The sequence below is a fragment of the Polyodon spathula genome, chromosome 1 (assembly GCF_017654505.1).
Source record: "Polyodon spathula isolate WHYD16114869_AA chromosome 1, ASM1765450v1, whole genome shotgun sequence".
Taxonomy (NCBI): domain Eukaryota; kingdom Metazoa; phylum Chordata; class Actinopteri; order Acipenseriformes; family Polyodontidae; genus Polyodon; species Polyodon spathula.
In genome coordinates, this window is record NC_054534.1 from 100,883,407 (window position 1) to 100,904,782 (window position 21,376).

A 21,376-nucleotide genomic window follows, 5' to 3' on the forward strand; every position below is an offset into this window, starting at 1 on the left:
ACTCTGTGTGAATCAAACTCATTTCTGTGTCACTACGGCCACAGGGGGAGCACTTTTATACTAATCCTTGCAGTAAACCTACAGTATGTTCAATATTATTACGTTAACTCGTTCAGAACTGGGCGGGTCCCGATACACGCACGTATCTGTGTAAGTTGTGTTTTTTTAAAGTAGCGTTCAGATGTAGTAGTGGTTTTAGCAATTATGCCAAACACGTGATCGCTGTTTGTTTTATGCTTATTAGTATGGGATTAATAATGATGTGTTTATTCTCATTTTAATGATTTATTTATTGACGTGTTGTTCTGGGTGTTTATTTATCTCTTTATTTTTACAGAATGTTCTTGTTTGGGTTTGTTAAATAACTTTTGTTGTAAAATGTACCCGCACCACTACTGTGTGTATTTTCAGTTTTCTTTCAGTTCCTGGTTGTTTGTAATTTTATTGTTGGTATTGTTTGTGTTTTTTCTGGAAAACAGTACACATTCACTTTCTATTTCCTGATGAGCGTATTAATAAATAAAGAAATAAATACAAAGTAGGAGAAATTCACAACTGAAATTTTTAAAAAGATGCCTGATGTTAATTACAATAACTTATAACTGGTTTAGTGGGCCCTAAAGCCTAGTGCTTGGTTTAGTCACCAATCCATTTTTAATTTAACTTTCTGAAATAATTGACTTTGTAATATTTCTCAGCCTTAGACCATTACAGTCATTTGCAGACTTAATTAAATCCAGCCCAAAAAACATGCCAAATTAAAAGCTAGGAAAAAAAAACCCAGAAAGGAGCAATTTATTATGTTGTTGTGAGGTATTGGGTAGCCTATTTACAGCACATAAAACACAAATTCTGTAGTATTTAACATTTTCTGGCCCTAGAAGATAAGTGTGGGTTCAAATGAACAAATTGTGTTGGCTATTCTTCTGTAGTTGTTTTCTACTTCCAGTATTAGTGTTTTGATGTGTGTGTGTGTTTTTACACAGTGGTGGTATAGAATGTTAAATCTATAAGTCCAGGTTGGCTATAGCTTTGAAATGTAATAAAAACTATTCCATGCTGTCATTTTTCAATATAAATGTTTTACATGTTACAAATATTCTAAATCTCTGTTGTTTTCATGAAGGACTTTTTCAGAAGGACTGCCAAGTGTCATATTTGGATGCTGTGAATTCACCCTTTTGGTGCCAGGATCATATTTTCCTACGAATCATCCCTTCTGTTGAGATGCACGCTTTGTGGTTGAGGTACACTCTGAAGCAGGCACAAACAATCACACTCAAAATTCCTGAAAATTAAACATGAAGGTGCTGGAGGGATATCACATTGCTTGTCTTGACACCTTTGGGTCCTAGCCAAGTTCAGTGTAGCCAAGCTGCAGGCCCCTCTCCTGTTATTATCATGGTAACTCCATTTCTCAGAGTACTTGTGGGATGGGAGGAGGGCATTTGAAACAGTGCCATATCCTGAGGCTGAAAAACCTCATTCACTGTATTTAAAAATAAAGCGTGTCAGGTGTGTGGCTACAGCTTAAAAAATGAGAGGGAGAGCTGAAGAGCATTTTCCAGTTGCTCTCGTTACCAAATTTGCCCTCTCTTTCGTTTCTTAGAACTACTGGTATTTTATAAGCTACATTACACTATGTAACACAATTTTTGTTCCTGGGTAGTAACTGTTATTTCCTAATTTCTTATGCCTCAAAAGTATAGAAAATGGCTATTATTCCCCACAAACTTTGCTTTTGTGACAAGGACAGTGATATTTTGAAATTTATCTATTTCCAATGAGAAAACGGGTGAATTTTTGTCTTTTCGTTCACATAAAGTCAGAAAAAAACAACATATGAATCCAAATTAACATGTGTTTATACTAAAGTAATACAAAAATGACTACAAAAGATTTAGAAGTGAGTAGTTTTTCGAGATTTACGATTATACTGTAAATCACTTTCACGAATCCGCCCCCAAATGTAGTCTCCCATCATGTTCTCGTTATACTGTCCTTGGTAGCGGCGTTCAAAGTCCAGTATATCCTGATGGAAGCGCTCGCCTTGCTCCTCCGAGTACGCTCCCATGTTCTCCTTGAATTTATCAAGATGAGCATCAAGGATATGGACTTTGAGGGACATCCTACAGCCCATTGTGCTGTAGTTCTTCACCAGAGTCTCAACCAACTCCACATAGTTTTCGGCCTTGTGATTGCCCAGGAAGCCCCGAACCACTGCGACAAAGCTGTTCCAAGCTGCTTTCTCCTTACTAGTGAGCTTCTTGGGGAATTCATTGCACTCCAGGATCTTCTTTATCTGTGGTCCGACGAAGACACCGGCTTTGACCTTTGCCTCAGACAGCTTAGGGAAGAAGTCTTGAAGGTACTTGAAGGCTGCCGACTCCTTATCTAGAGCTCTGACAAATTGTTTCTTAAGGCCCACTTTGATGTGCAGTGGTGGCATCAGCACCTTCCGGGGGTCCACCAGTGGCTCCCACTTGACGTTGTTCCTCCCCACAGAGAACTCGGTCTGCTGTGGCCAGTCCCGCCTGTGGTAGTGCGCCTTGGTGTCCCTGCTGTCCCAAAGGCAAAGATAGAAGGGAAACTTGGAGACCCATCAGGAATGCCACCATTTTGAAGTCTCCTATGACCTCCCAGCCGTACTCATCATACTTCAAGGCGTTCAGCAAGGTCTTGATGCTGTTGTAATCCTCTTTGAGGTGCACCGAGTGAGCCAGGGGAAGAGACGGGTACTTGTTACCATTATGGAGCAGCACGGCTTTGAGGCTCCTGGATGAGCTGTCAATGAAGAGGCGCCACTCATTCTGGTTACAGGCGATTCCAATTGCCTCGAACAGACTGGTCACATTGTGGCAGAAGCAGAGCCCATCTTGACGGGTGAAGAAGCTGGAAAAAGGTTGGTGACGCTTCCTCTGATCTGCGACTTGCACACTTTCATCCAACAAGTTCCACTGCTTGAGCCTAGACATCAAAAGCTCGGCATTGGACTTGGTGAGACCAAGATCTCTAATCAAGTCGTTGAGGTCTTTTTGGTTGGGGTAGTATGGGTTTCTCTCCTCAGCTCCACCTCTGAAATTGTCATCTGGATCTACAACGTCTTCCTCGCTCTCTGACTTGCTGCTCTCTTCTAAAGACGGCTGCTCTCTCTCCGGAGGAGTGGGTACGGGGAGCTCATGGCAGTGTGGCACCGGGGCGATGGATGAAGGAAGGTCCGGATACGTGATAGCAGGTGCATTCTTGCCAGTCCGACGTTTGGAAGGGTCCACCATGCAGAAGTAGCAGTTGCTTGAGTGGTCAGTGGGTTCCCGCCAAATTCTTGGGATAGCAAACTTCATGGCTCTCTTTTCCCCTCTGTACCATCCTACAAAAATACATTTATTTCACCCATGACTAATGTGTAAGAGATTCTCGCAACATTTTTCATATATATTTTTTCAATAACATTGAAAATTGTAAAACATTTTAAAATTAAAAACTTTTACAATTTTAAAAATTTTAACAAATTTTATAACATAAAATTCCGAGCAACAATTGTCCATCTTACCTTCCAGAGTTTTTTTGCAGTGCTCGCAGGTGAAATGAGGTGCCCAGGGTTTGTCTTGATCCCCGACAGGCATGCTGAAATATGCCTTGTAGGCCTCACACATCTTAGCAGATGCTTCCACTGAGTACTTTTTCGCTCTTGTCTTGATAAATTGGCCGCAGACATAGCAAAATGCGTCTGCCGGATGCTTGCAGCCTCTTGATGCCATCTCAGAAAAATGCAGATATGTATCCACTTAGGCAGCTGGAACTAAACTGAACTGGTGGGCTTAAGGCCCCTGTATTTATACTACTATTTATATTACTGGAAAGTTCTAGAAGTTACTCCAAGTTTACTCAGCACTGAATCTATCTGGAATGTTCTGGAAAATAGGTAAATTTCTAAATATCACTGTCCTGGTCACAAAAGCAAAGTTTGTGGGGAATAATAGCCATTTTCTATACTTTTGAGGCATAAGCAATTAGGAAATAACACTTACTACCCAGGAACCAAAAAAAAAAAATTTGTTACACGGTGTTATCTCTTTCGCTTTACTGAAAGAACCATAGGAGCAACCATAAGGTCACACGAGATATGGCCTCAAGCAAAAAGTGTTCATATGTCAAATGATTTTTAGGAGGACCAGTTCCGATTATCAGTTAATCCTTTCAGAGCTGGCAGGATTCCACAATTGATTTGTAATAATTGATTATTCTAAATGTAATATAATCAAGCAAAAACTCAAATTTTGTGAAATGTTGTTACTTTTTTCCAATGTTTGTCTGATATATATATATATATATATATATATATATATATATATATATATATATATATATATATATATATATATATATATATATATATACATACACACACACACACACACAGCTCTGGAAAAAATTAAGAGACCACTGCAAAATTATCAGTTTCTCTGTTTTACTATTTATAGGTATGTGTTTGGGTAAAATGAACATTTTTGTTTTATTCTATAAACTACTGACAACATTTCTCCCATTGTCATTTAGAGCATTTATTTGCAGAAAATGACAACTGGTCAAAATAACAAAAAAGATGCAGTGTTGTCAGACCTCGAATAATGCAAAGAAAATAAGTTCAGATTCATTTTTAAACAACACAATACTAATGTTTTAACTTAGGAAGAGTTCAGAAATCAATATTTGGTGGAATAACCCTGATTTCAATCACAGCTTTCATGTGTCTTTCACATTGATGTTGGGTGACTTTATGCCACTCCTGGCGCAAAAATTCAAGCAGCCTGGCTTTGTTTGATGGGTTGTGACCATCCATCTTCCTCTTGATCACATTCCAGAGGTTTTCAGTGGGGTTCAGGTCTGGAGATTGAGCTGGCCATGACAGGGCCTTGATCTGGTGGTCCTCCATCCACACCTTGATTGACCTGGCTGTGTGGCATGGAGCATTGTCCTGCTGGAAAAAAACAATCCTCAGAGTTGGGGAACATTGTCAGAGCAGAAGGAAGCAAGTTTTCTTCCAGGACAACCTTGTACTTGGCTTGATTCATGCCAAAGCTGCCCGATTCCAGCCTTGCTGAAGCACCCCCAGATCATCACCGATCCTCCACCACATTTCACAGTGGGTGCGAGACACTGTGGCTTGTAGGCCTCTCCAGGTCTCCGTCTAACCAGTAGACGACCAGGTGTTGGGCAAAGCTGAAAATTGGACTCATCAGAGAAGATGACCATACTCCAGTCCTCTACGGTCCAATCCTTATGGTCTTTTGCAAACCTCAGCCTGGCTCTTCTTTGCTTCTCATTGATGAAGGGCTTTTTTCTAGCTTTGCACGACTTCAGCCCTGCCCCTAGGAGCCTGTTTCAAACCGTCCTCGCTGTGCACTTCACCCCAGCTGCCGTTTGCCATTCTTTTTGTAGGTCACTTGATGTCATCCTACAGTTGCTGAGTGACATTCGAATGAGTTGGCGGTCATCCCGGTCAGTGGAGAGTCGTTTTCGCCCTCTGCCAGTCTGTAGCTTTTTTGTCCCCAATGTGTGCTGTTTGACCTTGTTCTTATGAACCGCCGTCTTTGAAATTTTAAGGATGAAAGCAGCCCGAAGCTCACTGTATCTCTCTGCCAGTAAAGCCAGAATTGAACCCTTCTTTTCCTCACTCAAAACTTTCCTTTTCAACTCTTTGGGCATGGTCAATAGTTATTTTTTTGATTCCAATTACTTTTGAGGTACTACTAGCACTGTTTTGCCATCCAGCTGGTCCTATTGCAAGAGAATAGTGATGACCACAGGAGCGGTTTTTATACTTTTCCTCGTTAAATAAGATTTGGTTCAGGTGACCCCCTAATCAGTACCTCATTCAGTAGAATGAGGTGTGCCTGTGTTGGAATTCAACAGACACTGGAACAGAATGTCTGCCATACATGTAGAGATGCTGATTTAAGAAAAATTTGCTGTGGTCTCTTAATTTAATGAATTTAATTCCAGAGCTCTGTGCTCTGTGCTCTGTGCTCTGTGCTGTGTGTGTGTGTATCCTTTCTGGGAGTTGTCTTGTTGTGTGTTGGAAATATGGTGGTTTCAATTCGCACCATTATAATGCAATAAAAACGAGACTCACCTCTCCGTCCCAAGTGCTACACCACAACAGCTGACAGGTGTTCAACAGGAGGGACATTCCCTTCTGTAGTGGGACAGTCCATTTTTGCTTGTTTGTTTTGCAGTTTACCATTCTTTTCCCGTACGTATTCTGTCTATACTATGAAACTCTGATATGCTTTTGCCAATACACTGCTTTAACCTTTTATAAGGCAGGTGACTCCTCTGCCCTTATTATACAATAATTGCTACTGTGTAGCAGTGTGGTGACATTCAAATGGGGAATTTCAAATTGAGGAAAGCAGGTGTAGAATATATGATAGGACACACATACAATATATTGGAAATAAAATGTCCACTAGTTACCAGAAGTTACTAAATGTGTACTTATCCACATATTAAAAAGAACATTTGACCTCCATTAGCATAGCAACATTCTTACAAGTCTGTTTTAAATACGGGTTAATTACCTATAAAGATAATGTGTGTGTGTGGCCTGGGTTCCAGTCTGGTTTATGTCACATGTGAAATTAGTTCAAGGGATTCTCCATTTAAACGGTAGTCCACATCACAGAACTGTTAGATAAATTGGTACAATTCCCTGGAAGAAGTTTAAAAAAAGATGGTTGGCACGGAAACTGAACTGCTCCCTCACACCCAAGTCGGTGGTCAACAGGCGTGAGGCCTGCTCACGGGTGATGGGATGAGGAGGCTTACATTGCTACTGTTTGTGCAATCTTTGTTCCTTGTGGCGTGCTGCAGTTTTCTTGCTCAGCCTGGCTACCCAGATTTCAGATCAGGATTTAAAGACAATCCCATAAGGGCCATTAGCTTTGTATGTGATAAAACAGCAGAAGCATTTGGCTAATACAGGAGTAGTTATGGCATCACAGTCAACGCACACTGTGTATTCCACCTCAGAGCTGGGTGTCTAAATAAGTGCTGAAACCTCGGCTTCATAATAAACCCGACACACATTAAATTCCACTTCAGAGACGCTGCTGCTGCTGCTGAAGATGTCATATGGTTTATCACAGGATCCAGAGTCAGGGAAGACAGACAGTTGATGGTTCTTTAACTATGGGGTTTTAATCGATTAAAATTAATTGAAGTATAAATGAAATATAAATAAATATAAAATCCTAATACAAAAAAAAAAAAAAAAACAACAAAAAACTTTTATTAAAGATCTTATATGCGTATAAAATGTATGAATGCCTTTACTGGAACACCTGTCTTTGGGTCCAGTTGTGATGTACCGGTTATTTTTTAGACTGTTTTCAGCAGACTATAGTATCACAGCAATTCCGTTTCACATGTTTATAAAATAAATGATGAATCAATTCACGACTCATTCATAGAGACTGATCGATTAAAAGACAATAATAAGACTGAAAACCCTCTGGTTGTGTTTATTTAACGTTAGTGTAGCTCCAAATGTTTGTTTGTTTTTTTCACCCATCTCCTCCCATTGGAAGATGTCTGCAATCATTCTGAGCAGGTCTGCAATGCTAGTATCACCCTGTGTTTTCTGTGCCTGTAAAAACCCTTATTTTCAGTATTTCCAGATTCACATTATGCAGTGGCCCCTTCAACTACAATGGGACCATTTAAAATAGAGCTAATACACTACAGGGTGTGGCCATTGTTCTTACTTGGAAATCCCTACTTGCTCCTTGGTTTATGTAGCTTCCGAAGCATGTCATTATTTCATTATATAGCAATTAAAAGCTGAATATGCTTTTCTGTGTACTATAAATTTACGTATTTATTTTGTAGCACTTTAGATAAGTGTTGCACAACTACACCGAGAGTAACATTCCACTCTAGGTTTAATAGGTAAAAAATTGAGAAATAAAATGATATCACTTCTGCTTTCTTTTCTGACTGTTTTTGTCCCCTTCTTGAACCTACAGTTTTCTTCTCGAAAACTAGCACAAAACTGAATGTTTTTTGCCTGCAATGCTAGTTCAATTAGTTCTGTACAGCTCAAGTATCTTTACTTTGGCAATTTTATTTCTGTGAAAAAGGGGAAGGCCTAAATTATGGCTACCATTGAACTCTAAGTTTGTTCCCATGGCTACGACTTGAAAGCAGAGCCCACGTCCCCCTTCAAAGAATACACTAACAATAGAGCTACAACAAATACATGGAAAATAAACACATGTGCCTGCTAAACACATCAGAAAGGAACTGGCCCTTGTAAATCTCATGCTAAAGCTTTGCTAACATGTTACCAGCTCTGTAAGATACCAAGTTAAACATTAAAATTAATTTCTTCTAACAAAGTACACTGGAGCAGCTAGCATGCACATACAGTAAAGAAAAAATGAAAACGCATATGTGCATAGTGAAATTAACGGAATCAGATATTGAACAGTTCTGCATTCATTTTTTGTGGTGCTTATTTTATCCCGAGAATGCAGTCATAACATTTCCCTGTCCGACGCACTTGTAGGTCTTTGAACCCTGCTGAGCTGAGCAGTTGGAAGTACTGAGACGGAGTGCGCTCCTTTCCCTCGGTCTGGACCAGCATGTTGAGGGAGAAGAGCTGGGTCATGACCGGGCCTCGTCGGTTTTCATTGAGCATCGCCTCCACGATCAGTACCCCACCACCTGCACCAGCAAGGACGGATTAGCACATTAGAAACCACTGGAAACTGAGGTACACTCTGTATCTACATGGCTGGTACAGCACCAGCAGATTCCACACACTGTCTCCCTGGCAATGTCCATTACCTCTGCTGAGCCCTTTAGTTATCATTGTAAAGTAACTTAATTATAATTTTAGCTCGTCATTTTTTGTATTTTTTTACATTTTCATTTAATTTTTAGTATATTTAAAAAAAATCAGAGTTGTTCCAGCTTCCTGATGTAAAAAAAAAAAAAAAAAAAAAATCACAAGATGTGACCTTTGAACTATGGATCCTTGCTAGAACCATATTATGCCAACATGTCCTCAATTGATTACTGTAGTATTGCAGCATTTCTATGTAAATAAGAAGAAAGTAAATGTGTTAGAAACCTGGCTTGCACTGTTCACAAAGCTTGTGGAGCAGCTGCAAGCACTTCTCCTCCTTCCAGTCATGAATGATTCGGGCTACAATATACAGGTCACCTTCCGGAAGCTCTCCAGTGAAGAAATCACCTGCAAAAGAACAAGTGCCATTGCCTAGCTCAGCTAAACAATTCACAAGATGAGGATGCATTGCTACTGCAGGCTAAACTAAGCCCCGAGTACATTTTATAAATAATAGACAGGGCTTGAACTTTGAACCCACACGCAATACAAAACAAATAGTGACCTGTTTAGAAATATATGGGGGGTGGGGGGGGGGTGGGTGTACTGTTTCAGCTATACTATTGAGAGGTAAAAGTAAAAATCAGACTATGTAAAGGAAAATTAGCCTGAAATTGAACGGTGCTACACAGTTGCAAGACCTACTGTTTCTCATAAACCTGGATTTTAAAGCAAAAAGTGCTGTATTCAGGTCATTTTTATTTTTATTCACTGAAAGAATCTGATTAACAAAAAACAAAGCTGATTTTCTGCCCAAATTTGGCCAAAATAAAGCATGTAAAAATACTGGATATAAACTAATCAAAATTAAAAAACAAAAACAATGCGCCTATATAAATCATCTTTACATAACATATTAGCAAATGCAAATCTAGCTACTGTAGTTCTAATGAGCTCTTAATTTGCACTGTGTTGTAGAAGCAGTGCAATGTTTTTCACAGGCTGCAAAATGAACCGGGGGCAGCTCAGAGCAGAGTAACTTGCTAAGGACTGGGAACTCTAAATGCTGCAGGAACAAACCCTGTAAAAAACACTATAACTCAAAGACGATAAGCAAGCCAAGAATAAAAACCTCAATTTATGGTTTAATGCACCCTTGAAGTAACTGTAAGACACAAAATAATTCCAGGACTCTTGGGCATTTTGCACCATTAGCTACACAGGTCTCACGTGTGCAGTTTTAAAATAAGCAATCGTTACAGTACACATGGACTTACATTTTAAAACAGGATTTCTGGGACTGCATTATTAGGCTAAAGGAAGCTGTTACTCTCCATGCCTTATTCTTGGATTATCTGTTTGCATTTGCACTCCCAGGATCATTTCAGCCAGCCATGTCTTCTGGGTCAAAGCATGTTACTGGCTGAAACTTTGTCAGTCAATAAAGGGAACCAGCTGATTGGCTACTGACAGAAAAGAAGTCAGTGAAGGGGTGGGGACTATTTCACTGTCCAGGTGAAATGACCCACAAAGTACTAGACAGCTGTGCCATGAAAAAGTGGATCACTGACAGGTTCCTCTTTATTCACCAGATTCTGATGCTGCCAATAACTTGTGGTAAATAATTAGTTTCATGATAACTGGATAAATCGGATCTCAATGAAAAGTATTGGTACCTCCACTATACCAATGACGCCACCACTAGCGGGTGTTGTAGCCACACCAGCTACCTGAAGAGCTACCTACATGCGTTTAAAGCGAATAACAGAGTTCATCATATAGCAACTTGATACAGAGAGGAGGCACATTTGGTGTTAACATCAAAACCATTTTCTGAAAACAATTTTTTTTGTTGTTGCTGAAAATTAGTTAGGTTGTTGCGCTTTGGTTGTTTTGGGACCATTTTCTCCTCTCTAACTTCTTAAGCTGATACTGTAGTTTCAACAGCGAACATATCATTTCCTTTTCCGGGTCTGTGTTCTGTAATACAGTGCGTGGAGCGTAGTGCCAGTAGATACAATAACGTGGGCGCTGGCATGCGTTCTAATAATTTGAGTTAAGAGGGTATTGTGTGTTTATACTTTTTGGTCTAGTGTAAATGCAGGGTCAACATCAAGCTTACCTTCTTGAAAAGCAATACTGTCATCTGGAACTGAGAAATGCTTCTTGGCCATTTCCACCACTTTGGGCAAGTCGAATACGGTGACCGTGGAGCCTGGATAGGCCTTTGCCAGTTCCCGTGCCAACCCTCCCGTGCAGCCTAAACAAAGAATGAAGAGACGCCTGTATTGATAGTGTTGTTATATAAGGTGCAGTATAACTGTAGTCCACTATCACTTCAGGCACTGCACATGCAGTCATCTATTTTGCATCCAGTTTCATTACATTTGCTAACCAAATCATTTAAACTAGAATTTCTGTACAGTACTTTGACTGTTTTAACATCAAATGCCTTGTGATATGTAATCATGTAGGTCACAAGTGAAATGAGTTTGATTTTACGTTGAGAAAATCAAACTCATTTCACTTGTGACCTGAGCCTGATTTGAATCTGGGTCTCTAGGTGAACGGCATAGTGAATTACACCATTCTTGCTTTGCTTGGATTGAGTTGCTACATCAAATGCATTGCCTCTTCCTGAACAGTATGCCCCTGTATGAACCTGCCACGCTCAACCAGTACCCATAAGCCCAAAGCCAGCGTGACAGAATGGGATTTATAAACCAGTGAATCTTAACTTGTCCTGCTCTGGATAGCAGAGGAGTTTCAATTGTCAGGCGCAACTGAACTTTTCATTTCTAATACATTATGTTCCCTTTAAGGTATACACCATAGAGCAGAGCTCCACAAATCACATACTGTGCCACCCTGCTTAGCTGAAGCAGAGTGTGATGAATGACATTTCTTATAATGGAAGACAATGCTGTTCTAGAGTGTTGGTTTTAAATTTTACCTTTAGCGATGCTATGCAATGTACCATTAAAAAAAAAAAAAAGAACAAGGGACACGCTTGAACCACTCACCAAACATAAAATGGCATACCTCCAACATCAACCATCGTTTTGAAAGGTGAAAGGTCAAATGCAGTCACAACATCATGTGTCTCAACGACCCACGTTGCATGCATCAGCTGCATGAACTTCAGCATTTCTTCCTCAGACCTGAAATAAGAATGGACTTTGTTTCCAGCTTTTCAAATAGGATTTTGTTGCAGTTACGAAGAGCTTATACAGTACTATATGTATTTCTTTGATAAAGATACTGTGAAAGTGAAAACACTATTCTAGTGCATAGCGGTGAATTAAACAAATCACTAACTCCCCCTCACACCTCCACTACAGAAACAGAAGAAGGAAAAAAATAAAAATCACAAAATTAAAATTCAATTTGATTTGCAGAATAGGTATTCGCTCAATGTTAGCACAACCCACTTCATAATGGTGAACAGCAAAAATAAAGACAAGAAATGTATTTGTTAAGAACCAAGACCAGACACATGTTGGCAGCTGGTATAAAACATATTTACTCTTTAGAATAAACTTAGAAATCATATTAACCTACAATTACAAGAAAAGCACTAATGCTCATTCATAGGGGTTTACCATTGACAGAACCCACCTGTACAGCGTTTCAAAGATCTGGTCTGAGGACATGTTCGATGTTTTTTCATTCTGATTTTTTCCTTCCCTGTAAAACACAACGGTGGCATTGCAATTCATACATATATCAAACAGGTGTGCAGCAAGCATGTGCACACAAAGGAATATTGTGGCTGATATCATGGTTTTCATGTTAAGGGATCAAAATAGAGGCAGCTGATCTTAAGACATCAGTTCTATCATGGACTTCTTTTGATTGATTATTTACTGTATTTAGTATCATTAGGGAGGTAATAACAATCTGCCACGGTTTAGATAGACCCCCCAGATAGCACGATCTTAGACTACCGTACCTAAGGTAACATGAGACAGTCACAGATTTGTGTTAATCAGGGTCTGTGGAACCAGCGGACAGTGGTGTATTTGAATCCCATTTACTTCTAAAATCAGGGGTAAAATGTGATTGTTGTTTTAGTTATACCCAAGCCTTTAAACAGATTACACAACACACTTTTAAACTTTAGTAAAAGCATTTTTGTTTTTAGTTTAAAAACTATTGGCTTTGGCCAAATACAGGTTTGCTGTCCTGTAGAATGCCAAATAAATAAATAAAATACAATAAAATAGATCAATTAACAATGAAAAAGAACACTTTATTCATTATTTATAGTCATAGTCGTATTTTACTTTTGTATTTAATTCAAATGTTGCATTGATTTCCGCCTACTGTATTAAATTACGGTGGCTTCAAGAGTTTCATTAAGATACTAAAAATGATTAAACTTTGAGAAAATGTGATTTGTGCCATTTAAACCCAACAGCCTTAGTAATTTAAAAAAAGACAATGTTTTGGTGGTCACAGCTGATGTAAGTGATCAGCTGTATATACAATAGGAACCTTGCTTCCAAGAGGTCACGGGGTCTTGCTTATAGAGAAACACTGGCAGGTCTATGGCAGGCAACTTCAACTGGGGAGCTGCACTCAAAGGATGAGCTTGCTAGTAGCTTAAGCCGGGATGACCAATCACAGTCTTGGAGGGCCACTCCACTCCTGGTTTATTTAACAGGTAAAATGAGACAATTATCTATAGAGTCTGGATGTGTTAATGCTTCATGAATACAGGGTCAGTCTGCAGAGACTTGCTTGACGAAGTGATTCCCTACCTGACAGCATCTGCCAGGTGGTTCCACAGAGGGTAGATCGTTTGAGACTGGTAGGCAATCATGTTATGCAAAGACTTGGGGCTGGCTTTAGCCAAGTACAGGTTTGCTACATCTGTGCTGCTGTAGAGTGCTATACAAAGAGATAAAGAAAAGAAAGAAATTAAAAACTGCTAGTAAAGGTGTTGGACAATCTTGAAATCAACTTGTATAAAAAAAAGAAGAAAAACATTACAGAGCCCAATCATGAGACACATGCGGCTGTGCTTTGCATGTCATTTTGTCAGTACAAGGCTAGACATTGAATGGGCAGCTGAACTGGCCCCTAGTGGAGCGTTTCCCAAACAGGGAAGGTTTAGGGTGTTTCTGGTGAAGTGTGGGGAAGCCTATCATTTGAATGAGGGCATGTACAGGGGTTGGACACCAAAATTCAAAACACCCACAAAGTGTAGCAAACACTGTGACGTCCACCACATGGCATAGGGAAACCCTGACGTGTGTTCTGTAGACAGTATATCTGCTTTTCTATCTGCAAATCAGTTTCAGACATGGGGGGCATGGCGGTGAGCAGAGATCTCTCAGACTTTCATAGAAGGCTAACAGCAAATTCAAACAACTCTACTGCAAGATTTCCAACAATTAGAGGATGTAACCATGGAGAAAATGGTAACATATCACACCAGAAAAACCCGAACTCTGCTGCATCCAGTCCTGGGTTTCAGAACTACCTTCAATTAAGCACATTACTTAAATGATCTCTCTCCCCTGGCAAACGTTCCCGAGTAAAAGTTGGGGAAAAAAAAAAAAACCTAGGTTATTTACCTATGATGTGTGAATATAAACATTTCAACATTTTTGGGAATATGTTTTAAAAAATGACTGCAACATGAATAACAAAGAATATAGCAAAGGTTAAGTACATGTTTCTTTTAAACACTGCATGTGGTTCTGTAACTTGGTTCAGTTTATTCACTTTGTGCCCGCCGGGCCTGTGCAGCTACATTTCAATAGTGCAAGCATTAATAATATGTGAACTTTATGTACTGCAGTGTCAACAGTGTTTTATTACTATTTGTTTATTTAGCAGATGCCTTTATCCATGGAAACTTACAGAGACTAGGGTGTGTGAACTATGCATCATCTTAGGATTGTAATAGCAATCCTAAATTAGTTCAGGTGTAACCAATCCCCTTCAAAATCACACATCAAGTTAAGTTGCCTCCACCTGTGTTAAATTGAAGTGATTCACATGATTTTAGGATAAATTCAGCAGTTTCTGTAGGCTCTCTCTTCCCTGTAGTGCATTTCAAAGCAAAGACTCAACCATGAGCACCAAGGTGCTTTCAAAAGAAATCCAGGAAAAAGTTATTGAAAGGCACAGATCAGGGGATGGGTATAAAAAAAATATCAAAGGCCTTGAATATCCCTTGGAGCACGGTCAAGACGATTATTAAGAAGCGGAAGGTGTATGGCACCACCAAGACTCTGCCTAGATCAGGCCGTCCCTCCAAACTGGATAACCGAGTAAGAAGGAGACTGATCAGAGAGGCTACCAAGAGGCCAATGGCAACTTTGCAACAGCTACAGGCTTTTATGGCCAAGACTGGTCAAAGTGTGCATGTGACAATAATGTCCCAAGCACTCCACAAATCTGGTCTGTATGGTAGGGTGGCAAGAAGGAAGTCATTACTCAAGAAAGCCCACCTTGAAGTTTTCCCATTTGAAGTATGCAAAAAAACACTCAGGAGATTCTGTCGCAATGTGGCAAAAAGTTTTGTGGTCTGACGAAACTAAAATTGAACTTTTTGGCCTAAATGCAAAGCATCATGTTTGGTGCAAACCCAACACAGCACATCACCCAAAGAACACCATCCCTACTGTGAAGCATGGTGGTGGCATGTTATGGGGATGTTTCTCATCGGCAGGGACTGGGGCACTTGTTAGGATAGAAGGGAAAATGAATGGAGCAAAGTGCAGAGAAGTCCTTGAGGAAAACCTGCTGCCCTCTGCAAGAAAGCTCAAACTGGGACAGAAGTTCACCTTTCAGCATGACAACGACCCAAAGCACACAGCCAAAGCTACAGTGGAGTGGCTAATTAACAAAAAGGTAAATGTCCTTGAGTGGTCCAGTCAGAGCCCCGACCTAAATCCAATCAAAAAATCTGTGGCATGACTTGAAGATTGTTGTCCATCAATGCTCCCCAAGGAACTTGACAGAGCTTGAACAGTTTTGTAAAGAGCAATAGTCAAATATTGCCAAATCTAGGTGCGCAAAGTTGGTAGAGACCTATCCTAACAGACTCACAGCTGTAATTGCTGCCAAAGGTGCTTCCACCAAGTATTAACTCAGGGGGGTGGAGACTTATCCAGTTATGACCTTTCAGTTTTGTATTTTAAATTTGTTTTTTTTCTCAATGAAAACTTTTTCCCCTTAACAGTGTGGAGTATGGTGTGCAGATAGGTAGAAAAAAATCCTCATTTAAATGCATGAAACTCTGAGGCACTGACACAACAAAATGTGACAAAAAGTTCAATGGGATCTAGACTTTCTATAGGCACTGTGTGTGTATGTGTCTATATATATATATATATATATATATATATATATATATATATATATATATATATATATATAATATGTGTGTGTTTTTATAATGTGTAGTGTGTGTTTTATATCCTTAGTCGCGGTTTCTAAAAGTCTAAAAGATTTTCAGATTTTAAAGGTGCTTTAGCCACTAGAAGTCTCCACCGACAACAAATCGGTTAGTGTGACAAGTTTTCATAGGTACGGCAAAATATTAACATGAATTATTTGCATAATATATATATATATATATATATAAATAAATGAATGAATGGCTTCACCTTGATGCTTGCAATGAATGTTACAGATGAATGCCACACTGCTACAGATAGTGTTTGTGTGCTATTCTGCTGAACAGCAGGGGTAGGTTCCACTGAAGAAAACTGCACAAGTTTTCAGTTTTTTGCTATGCATTGAATATTCTGCAAGTAGGGGCTAATTCTGTGTTGTATCCCACGATCGCGAGGGACTATTTAATATTCTCCTCAGTTAACATAAACTCAGAAATATTGTTCCCGCGTTTAACATACAAAATAGCTGTAACTGTTTTTTGGCAGGTGTTTCTAATTCCAACCACAGGCTGTCAATATTATTATTATAGTATTATTAGCCTTTGATACCTTTTCCATGGATTATTTCTACATCTAGAATGTCAAGTCCCACCAGAGCATCCAACAGTCTCTCCATCCCGTCCTGGCTGGCCTGCAGCTCCTGGGATACAGACTCTGCGCTCAGAGATTTGTGGGACTGGAGCAGCAAGTCAAACACCCCCAGCTCACAGGCCGAGAAGATCACCTGCAAACACAGAACAAGGAATGAGACGTCCCCCAAACACAATGCCTTTCTCACATAGTGTTCATCTGCTAACAGAGAACGAGGAATGAGACGTCCCCGAACACAACGCCTTTCTCACATAGTGTTCATCTGCTAACATGGTGCATTTTCATTGACAACAGAGAATTTTATTAAACAAACTGCCCAAATAGCTCTCAAAAGTGGTATGAATACTACTCTCTGCTGGGGTATATTTCCAAAGCCTTTTTTTAATTTGCTAATCTTTATTTATTGTTAATAATTTAATGTTGAGAGAAAGGCCTGTTAAATTGTACAATTCTAGAACCAAATATTGTAATGTAACCTGTCCCAGAGGTTGGTTTCGAATTCCTCTTGTATGTATCTGTGCCGGAAAAGTCAGGAAACAATGCATAGGGCATATTACTGTAAAATAATATATTTTTTGGTTGGTTTATGTTAAAAAAAAAAAAAAAAGGCCTCCTCCATGGAGGCAGCCAGGGACACCACATCGCCCTGCTCCTCCTCAGTCAACTCAGACTGAGGGAGAGGAGGGACCAGTACTGGGGCTGAGGAAGTCTCCAGTACCCCAAAGGCAAGAGTGGATGCAAGGGGAGTTGCTATATTTACAAGGCACTCTAGAAATGACTGCTGCTACCATGCTACCATTTGCTACCATGCTTACCAGCTATGTCATTTGTGCCCGTAAGGCTGACACATCCGCACTGGAAGAGTGCCTGCGCTTTCTGGGCTTCCGGAGAGCGAGACAAAGACCGGGCACTGCGGCTCGCAAAGTGCTCATGCAAGGGGCTCCTCGATTGCATCAGCAAAGGTCGTGGAGAGCATGAGAAGGTGAAACGACCTTTGTCACGGTCTGCTCTCCTAGCCCTATACCTCTTTTGAAACTTACCACACACCATACAAAAGGTGGGATCTGCCAGCGCTTGCCGAGCTTGATCAGCGCCCAGGCATTGGACGCACATATTGTGGCCGTCCTCTAGAGGGAGGCTGGCCCCACATCTCACACAATCGTGGGAATGACATGGCGAGGAAGTCATGTACGGGTGGATAAGTGCGCGGGGTGCTCCGCATGTGAGTGCTACGCACCTGTACCGAGCACGGGGTAAGACACTGGTGCTATGCACGGGAGTGCTAAGTGCCGAGGTGAACCTGGCACAGGTACACTGAGGGAGTGCTATGTGTACCGGTGCTATGCAGTGGGTTAATACATGGACACTGAAGTGCAGCACGGGGCATCCAAAGAAAGGGGCAAGCCAGCTTCCAAGGAGCGAGGTAAAGAGAAAGAGATTCTCATGATAACGGAGCAAGTGGTTAACATTCGCTCAGGTTGGAGTGTGGAATCAAATGACGTAGCGTCTTGTTCCCAAAAGTATAACAGACACGTGGTCACTCCGGGCCTATTAGGCAGCTTTTTAAATATGTGCTGAGGTCATGTGACACAAGGGTCATTTCCCAACTAGTAATTGTTGACATTTCGAGATGAAAGGGAACTAAACAATCCATGAAAATATTTCAAATGTGTTATACTGTCTTAAGACCAGCAGAGGGGGCAAGTTCATCGGTTTTACCTACTAATGAGCAGCGTTAATGTCTACACATTTATAGCACACATCAAATTGAAACCATGACAATATCAATAGCAAACAAACAAACGCTTTACCTTAGATACTCTGAACCCATTGAAGTATTCCAACAGCTTAAACGGATAATCCAACTCGCTTTGAGAGAGCTGTTCTGCCATAATAACAGGTTTCCTACTGGAAATAAAACAAACAAAAAGAACAGAGTAGTACAACACAGTGGGTGGGTCTCATATATAAATTACATCTTAGTCAAGCCAAGCAAAACTAAACTTAAACAGCAGGTAAAATTTGTTTCAATTTTATGTTTCTCAACTTCTGCAAAGTAAATATATACACCCATTTGACAGCACCTCAAACTATATTTTCAAGAGCGAGGCACAAAATGAAACATTTAGTGATGCTTCTCTAAAGCAACACAAAAAAGCTTGGCAAAAAGTCCAATCACAAAGCAACAACCCCTCCCTAGCCACAAAAAAAAAAGCACCCTGAGAAATGTTCACAAGAAAAAGCAGTTACTCACTGACACCAGTGTCAGTGAATATTTGTTCCCCATAGGAACCTATATTCAGGAATGTGTGTACCCCCTTATTTCTACATCCATGCATTTTCAACTAAAACCTTAATTTCCTAACTCTAACCCCAAACATGTACTATCCAGTCCCCTCTGACAGCTTTAGTCTCACCTACTCCCATTTACTAGTATTACACATGAATCATTTACAGAAACACAGCCTAAATAACAAACGTGCATGTAGAGGGGAACAAATGTTCGCAGAATATTTTTCTGAGGGAACAAATATTTGGGCGAAACAATATTTGTTTACAGTGGCGCTCAAGTACCTAAAGCTGTGTTTTCACTGCCACAACTCTGGTTCTGGACACCATGCTATATGAGCTTTTGGTTCCAGAGAGAGCCCTCTCCTCCCTCTGCATCTAAAACATTGCAATGTCAAAGAACAGGATGGTATGTATGGTAATTGTATTAACTTTATTTTAAAGGGACAAGAAGATTGCTCCTGGTAGGACACTTGACTATCTGATTTCTAATCCTCTGTGCAGATGCAGTAAAGGATTACAAGCCACATATTTAGTTATGTTCCCTGCTGATCACACTGGCAAACGGGGAAGCAACACATTAGGACATTTCAATGAACTTTGATTGGACTGTGTGCAAAAGCCCAAGGCTGCCATTGGCAGGTTGGCCCACATTTTGTTTTCGTTGCAAGTTTCTCTCTGAGAGAAAAATGGAGGGAGTTAGCCCTGCTAACTTCTGCAAACATCTTCTTTCTTGAATTTATGTGGAGGAAAACACATATGCAATATGAAATATACATCTTTATCAAGACCGTTTAAAACTAAACATACACATATATAACATTTCAAATATGCATGTCAAACTATTCTATTAGCGTGGGGGGCACATATTTCTGCTTCAGATGCACTGATTTATGTTGATTAAACAAACTCCAACACTTTCTAATTCCACTTTTTAAACATAAAATATAGTATTTTTTATGGAATGTATTTACTTTCTGTATAAACGACACGTTATTAAAAACAATAGGCCACAACATACTAATGAATACACATTACAAAAGAAAAAATAACTACGTGACCAAAATATTAAAGATTTGTTTACGAAGCAAAGCAAACTCAATCATTATGTATGTGTTGGATCTAAACTGACAATCAGTGCGGTACCAAGAAATTCGCCACCTGCATCCTGCGTTAGTGTGCTTTTTTTACCTCTTACATTTTTCCTCGTGCATAAAAAAAAAAAAAAAATATTAAGGATTAATTAAGAACGGTATCAAATGCAGAACTACAGTTAAAACAACACACACACACAATATATATATATATATATATATATATATATATATATATATATATATATATATATATGTTTTATATTTTTTTTTTCCCCTGACAATCGACTATTACACTTTCAGCAGATCACCACAGAGATAACACAAATCTCGGTAACAAAAAGGGTTCACTTACCGTGACAAAATGATTATCTAGCGGTATACTTTGAAGAATTATCGAGCTCCTTCGGGTTTTTTGTTTATTTGTTTGTTTTTTATCACAAATTATACACTAGTAACTACTAATTTGCAATTTCAATAGAGGTGAGGTGTTTATCTCTGCAGATTCGTTCCTGTCATGTCATTTATTTTTGCAGTCCGCAGTACTTTCACCCTGCAGCGTTGGACTAGTGTCACGTGTTTTCATTTTGTTCACTCAAGCTCACATTGTTTGGGTTTTGTGTGTGCGGGCGCGCTAAGGACGACACTATTAATTTTCAGATCCTACTTTTTTAAAAGACTCTCTATTTTTTACTTTTCTGATTTTTTGAGGGGACGGGGGACAACGCGTTAGCCGACAGCTGATGTGGTCAATGATTTTCTTTTTTCTTCATGTATAATTTTAAGACCAGGAAAATCAAGACTGATTAATCACATGCCTCCACCTAAACAAAAAGTCAGCTGATGTAAAAATAATAAATAAATAAAATAGAAATAACTTACATCATTTCCCAGCAAAAAATGTACTCCTTGGGCCCATGCTGCCCTAGAGCGAGCACCATGCCCGTGTAAGACTCGCACAGGCCCAACACGGGTGTACCGGCTTACGATCGCCATAGCTGGGCTGATGCATGGGCCAGTGAGGGCCCCACTCCGTGTAATCAACATTGATTCGAAACAAAAAATACATATGATAACAAAGATGAAGACAAAACACCGATATTCTGTTCTTTATGTATTTTTCAGTGAAAATAAAA

General features: G+C 39.8%; 1 protein-coding gene across 2 annotated transcripts; it reads right to left on the reverse strand.

Moving 5' to 3' along the window:
* Positions 1 to 7,180: 7,180 nt before the first annotated feature.
* Positions 7,181 to 20,970, reverse strand: asmt2 (acetylserotonin O-methyltransferase 2). Of its 2 annotated transcripts, none has more exons than XM_041267814.1 (9): positions 20,596 to 20,970; positions 18,669 to 18,762; positions 16,816 to 16,990; positions 13,615 to 13,744; positions 12,470 to 12,538; positions 11,894 to 12,012; positions 10,974 to 11,111; positions 9,137 to 9,259; positions 7,181 to 8,727 (listed from the first exon to the last, which is right to left on the reverse strand). In XM_041267814.1, exons 2-9 carry the CDS (start codon positions 18,747 to 18,749, stop codon positions 8,516 to 8,518), a joined length of 1,047 nt encoding a protein of 348 aa, XP_041123748.1. In that variant the 5' UTR covers positions 18,750 to 18,762; positions 20,596 to 20,970; the 3' UTR covers positions 7,181 to 8,515. The 2 variants fall into 2 exon arrangements, with proteins under 2 accessions (XP_041123748.1, XP_041123740.1); XM_041267806.1 differs by having other exon boundaries at positions 18,669 to 18,765.
* Between the last annotated feature and the right edge of the window lie 406 nt (positions 20,971 to 21,376).

What these genes read in the sequence shown, in the direction of transcription:
- asmt2 (XM_041267814.1), bottom strand. Translation starts at nt 18,749, where the DNA reads ATGGCAGAACAGCTCTCTCAAAGCGAGTTGGATTATCCGTTTAAGCTG. An exon ending in ATGGGTTCAGAGTATCTAAG is followed by an intron (nt 16,991 to 18,668) that starts GTAAAGCGTTTG and finishes CTGTGTTTGCAG; the next exon opens with GTGATCTTCTCGGCCTGTGA. An exon ending in ATCTTTGAAACGCTGTACAG is followed by an intron (nt 12,013 to 12,469) that starts GTGGGTTCTGTC and finishes TTCTTATTTCAG; the next exon opens with GTCTGAGGAAGAAATGCTGA.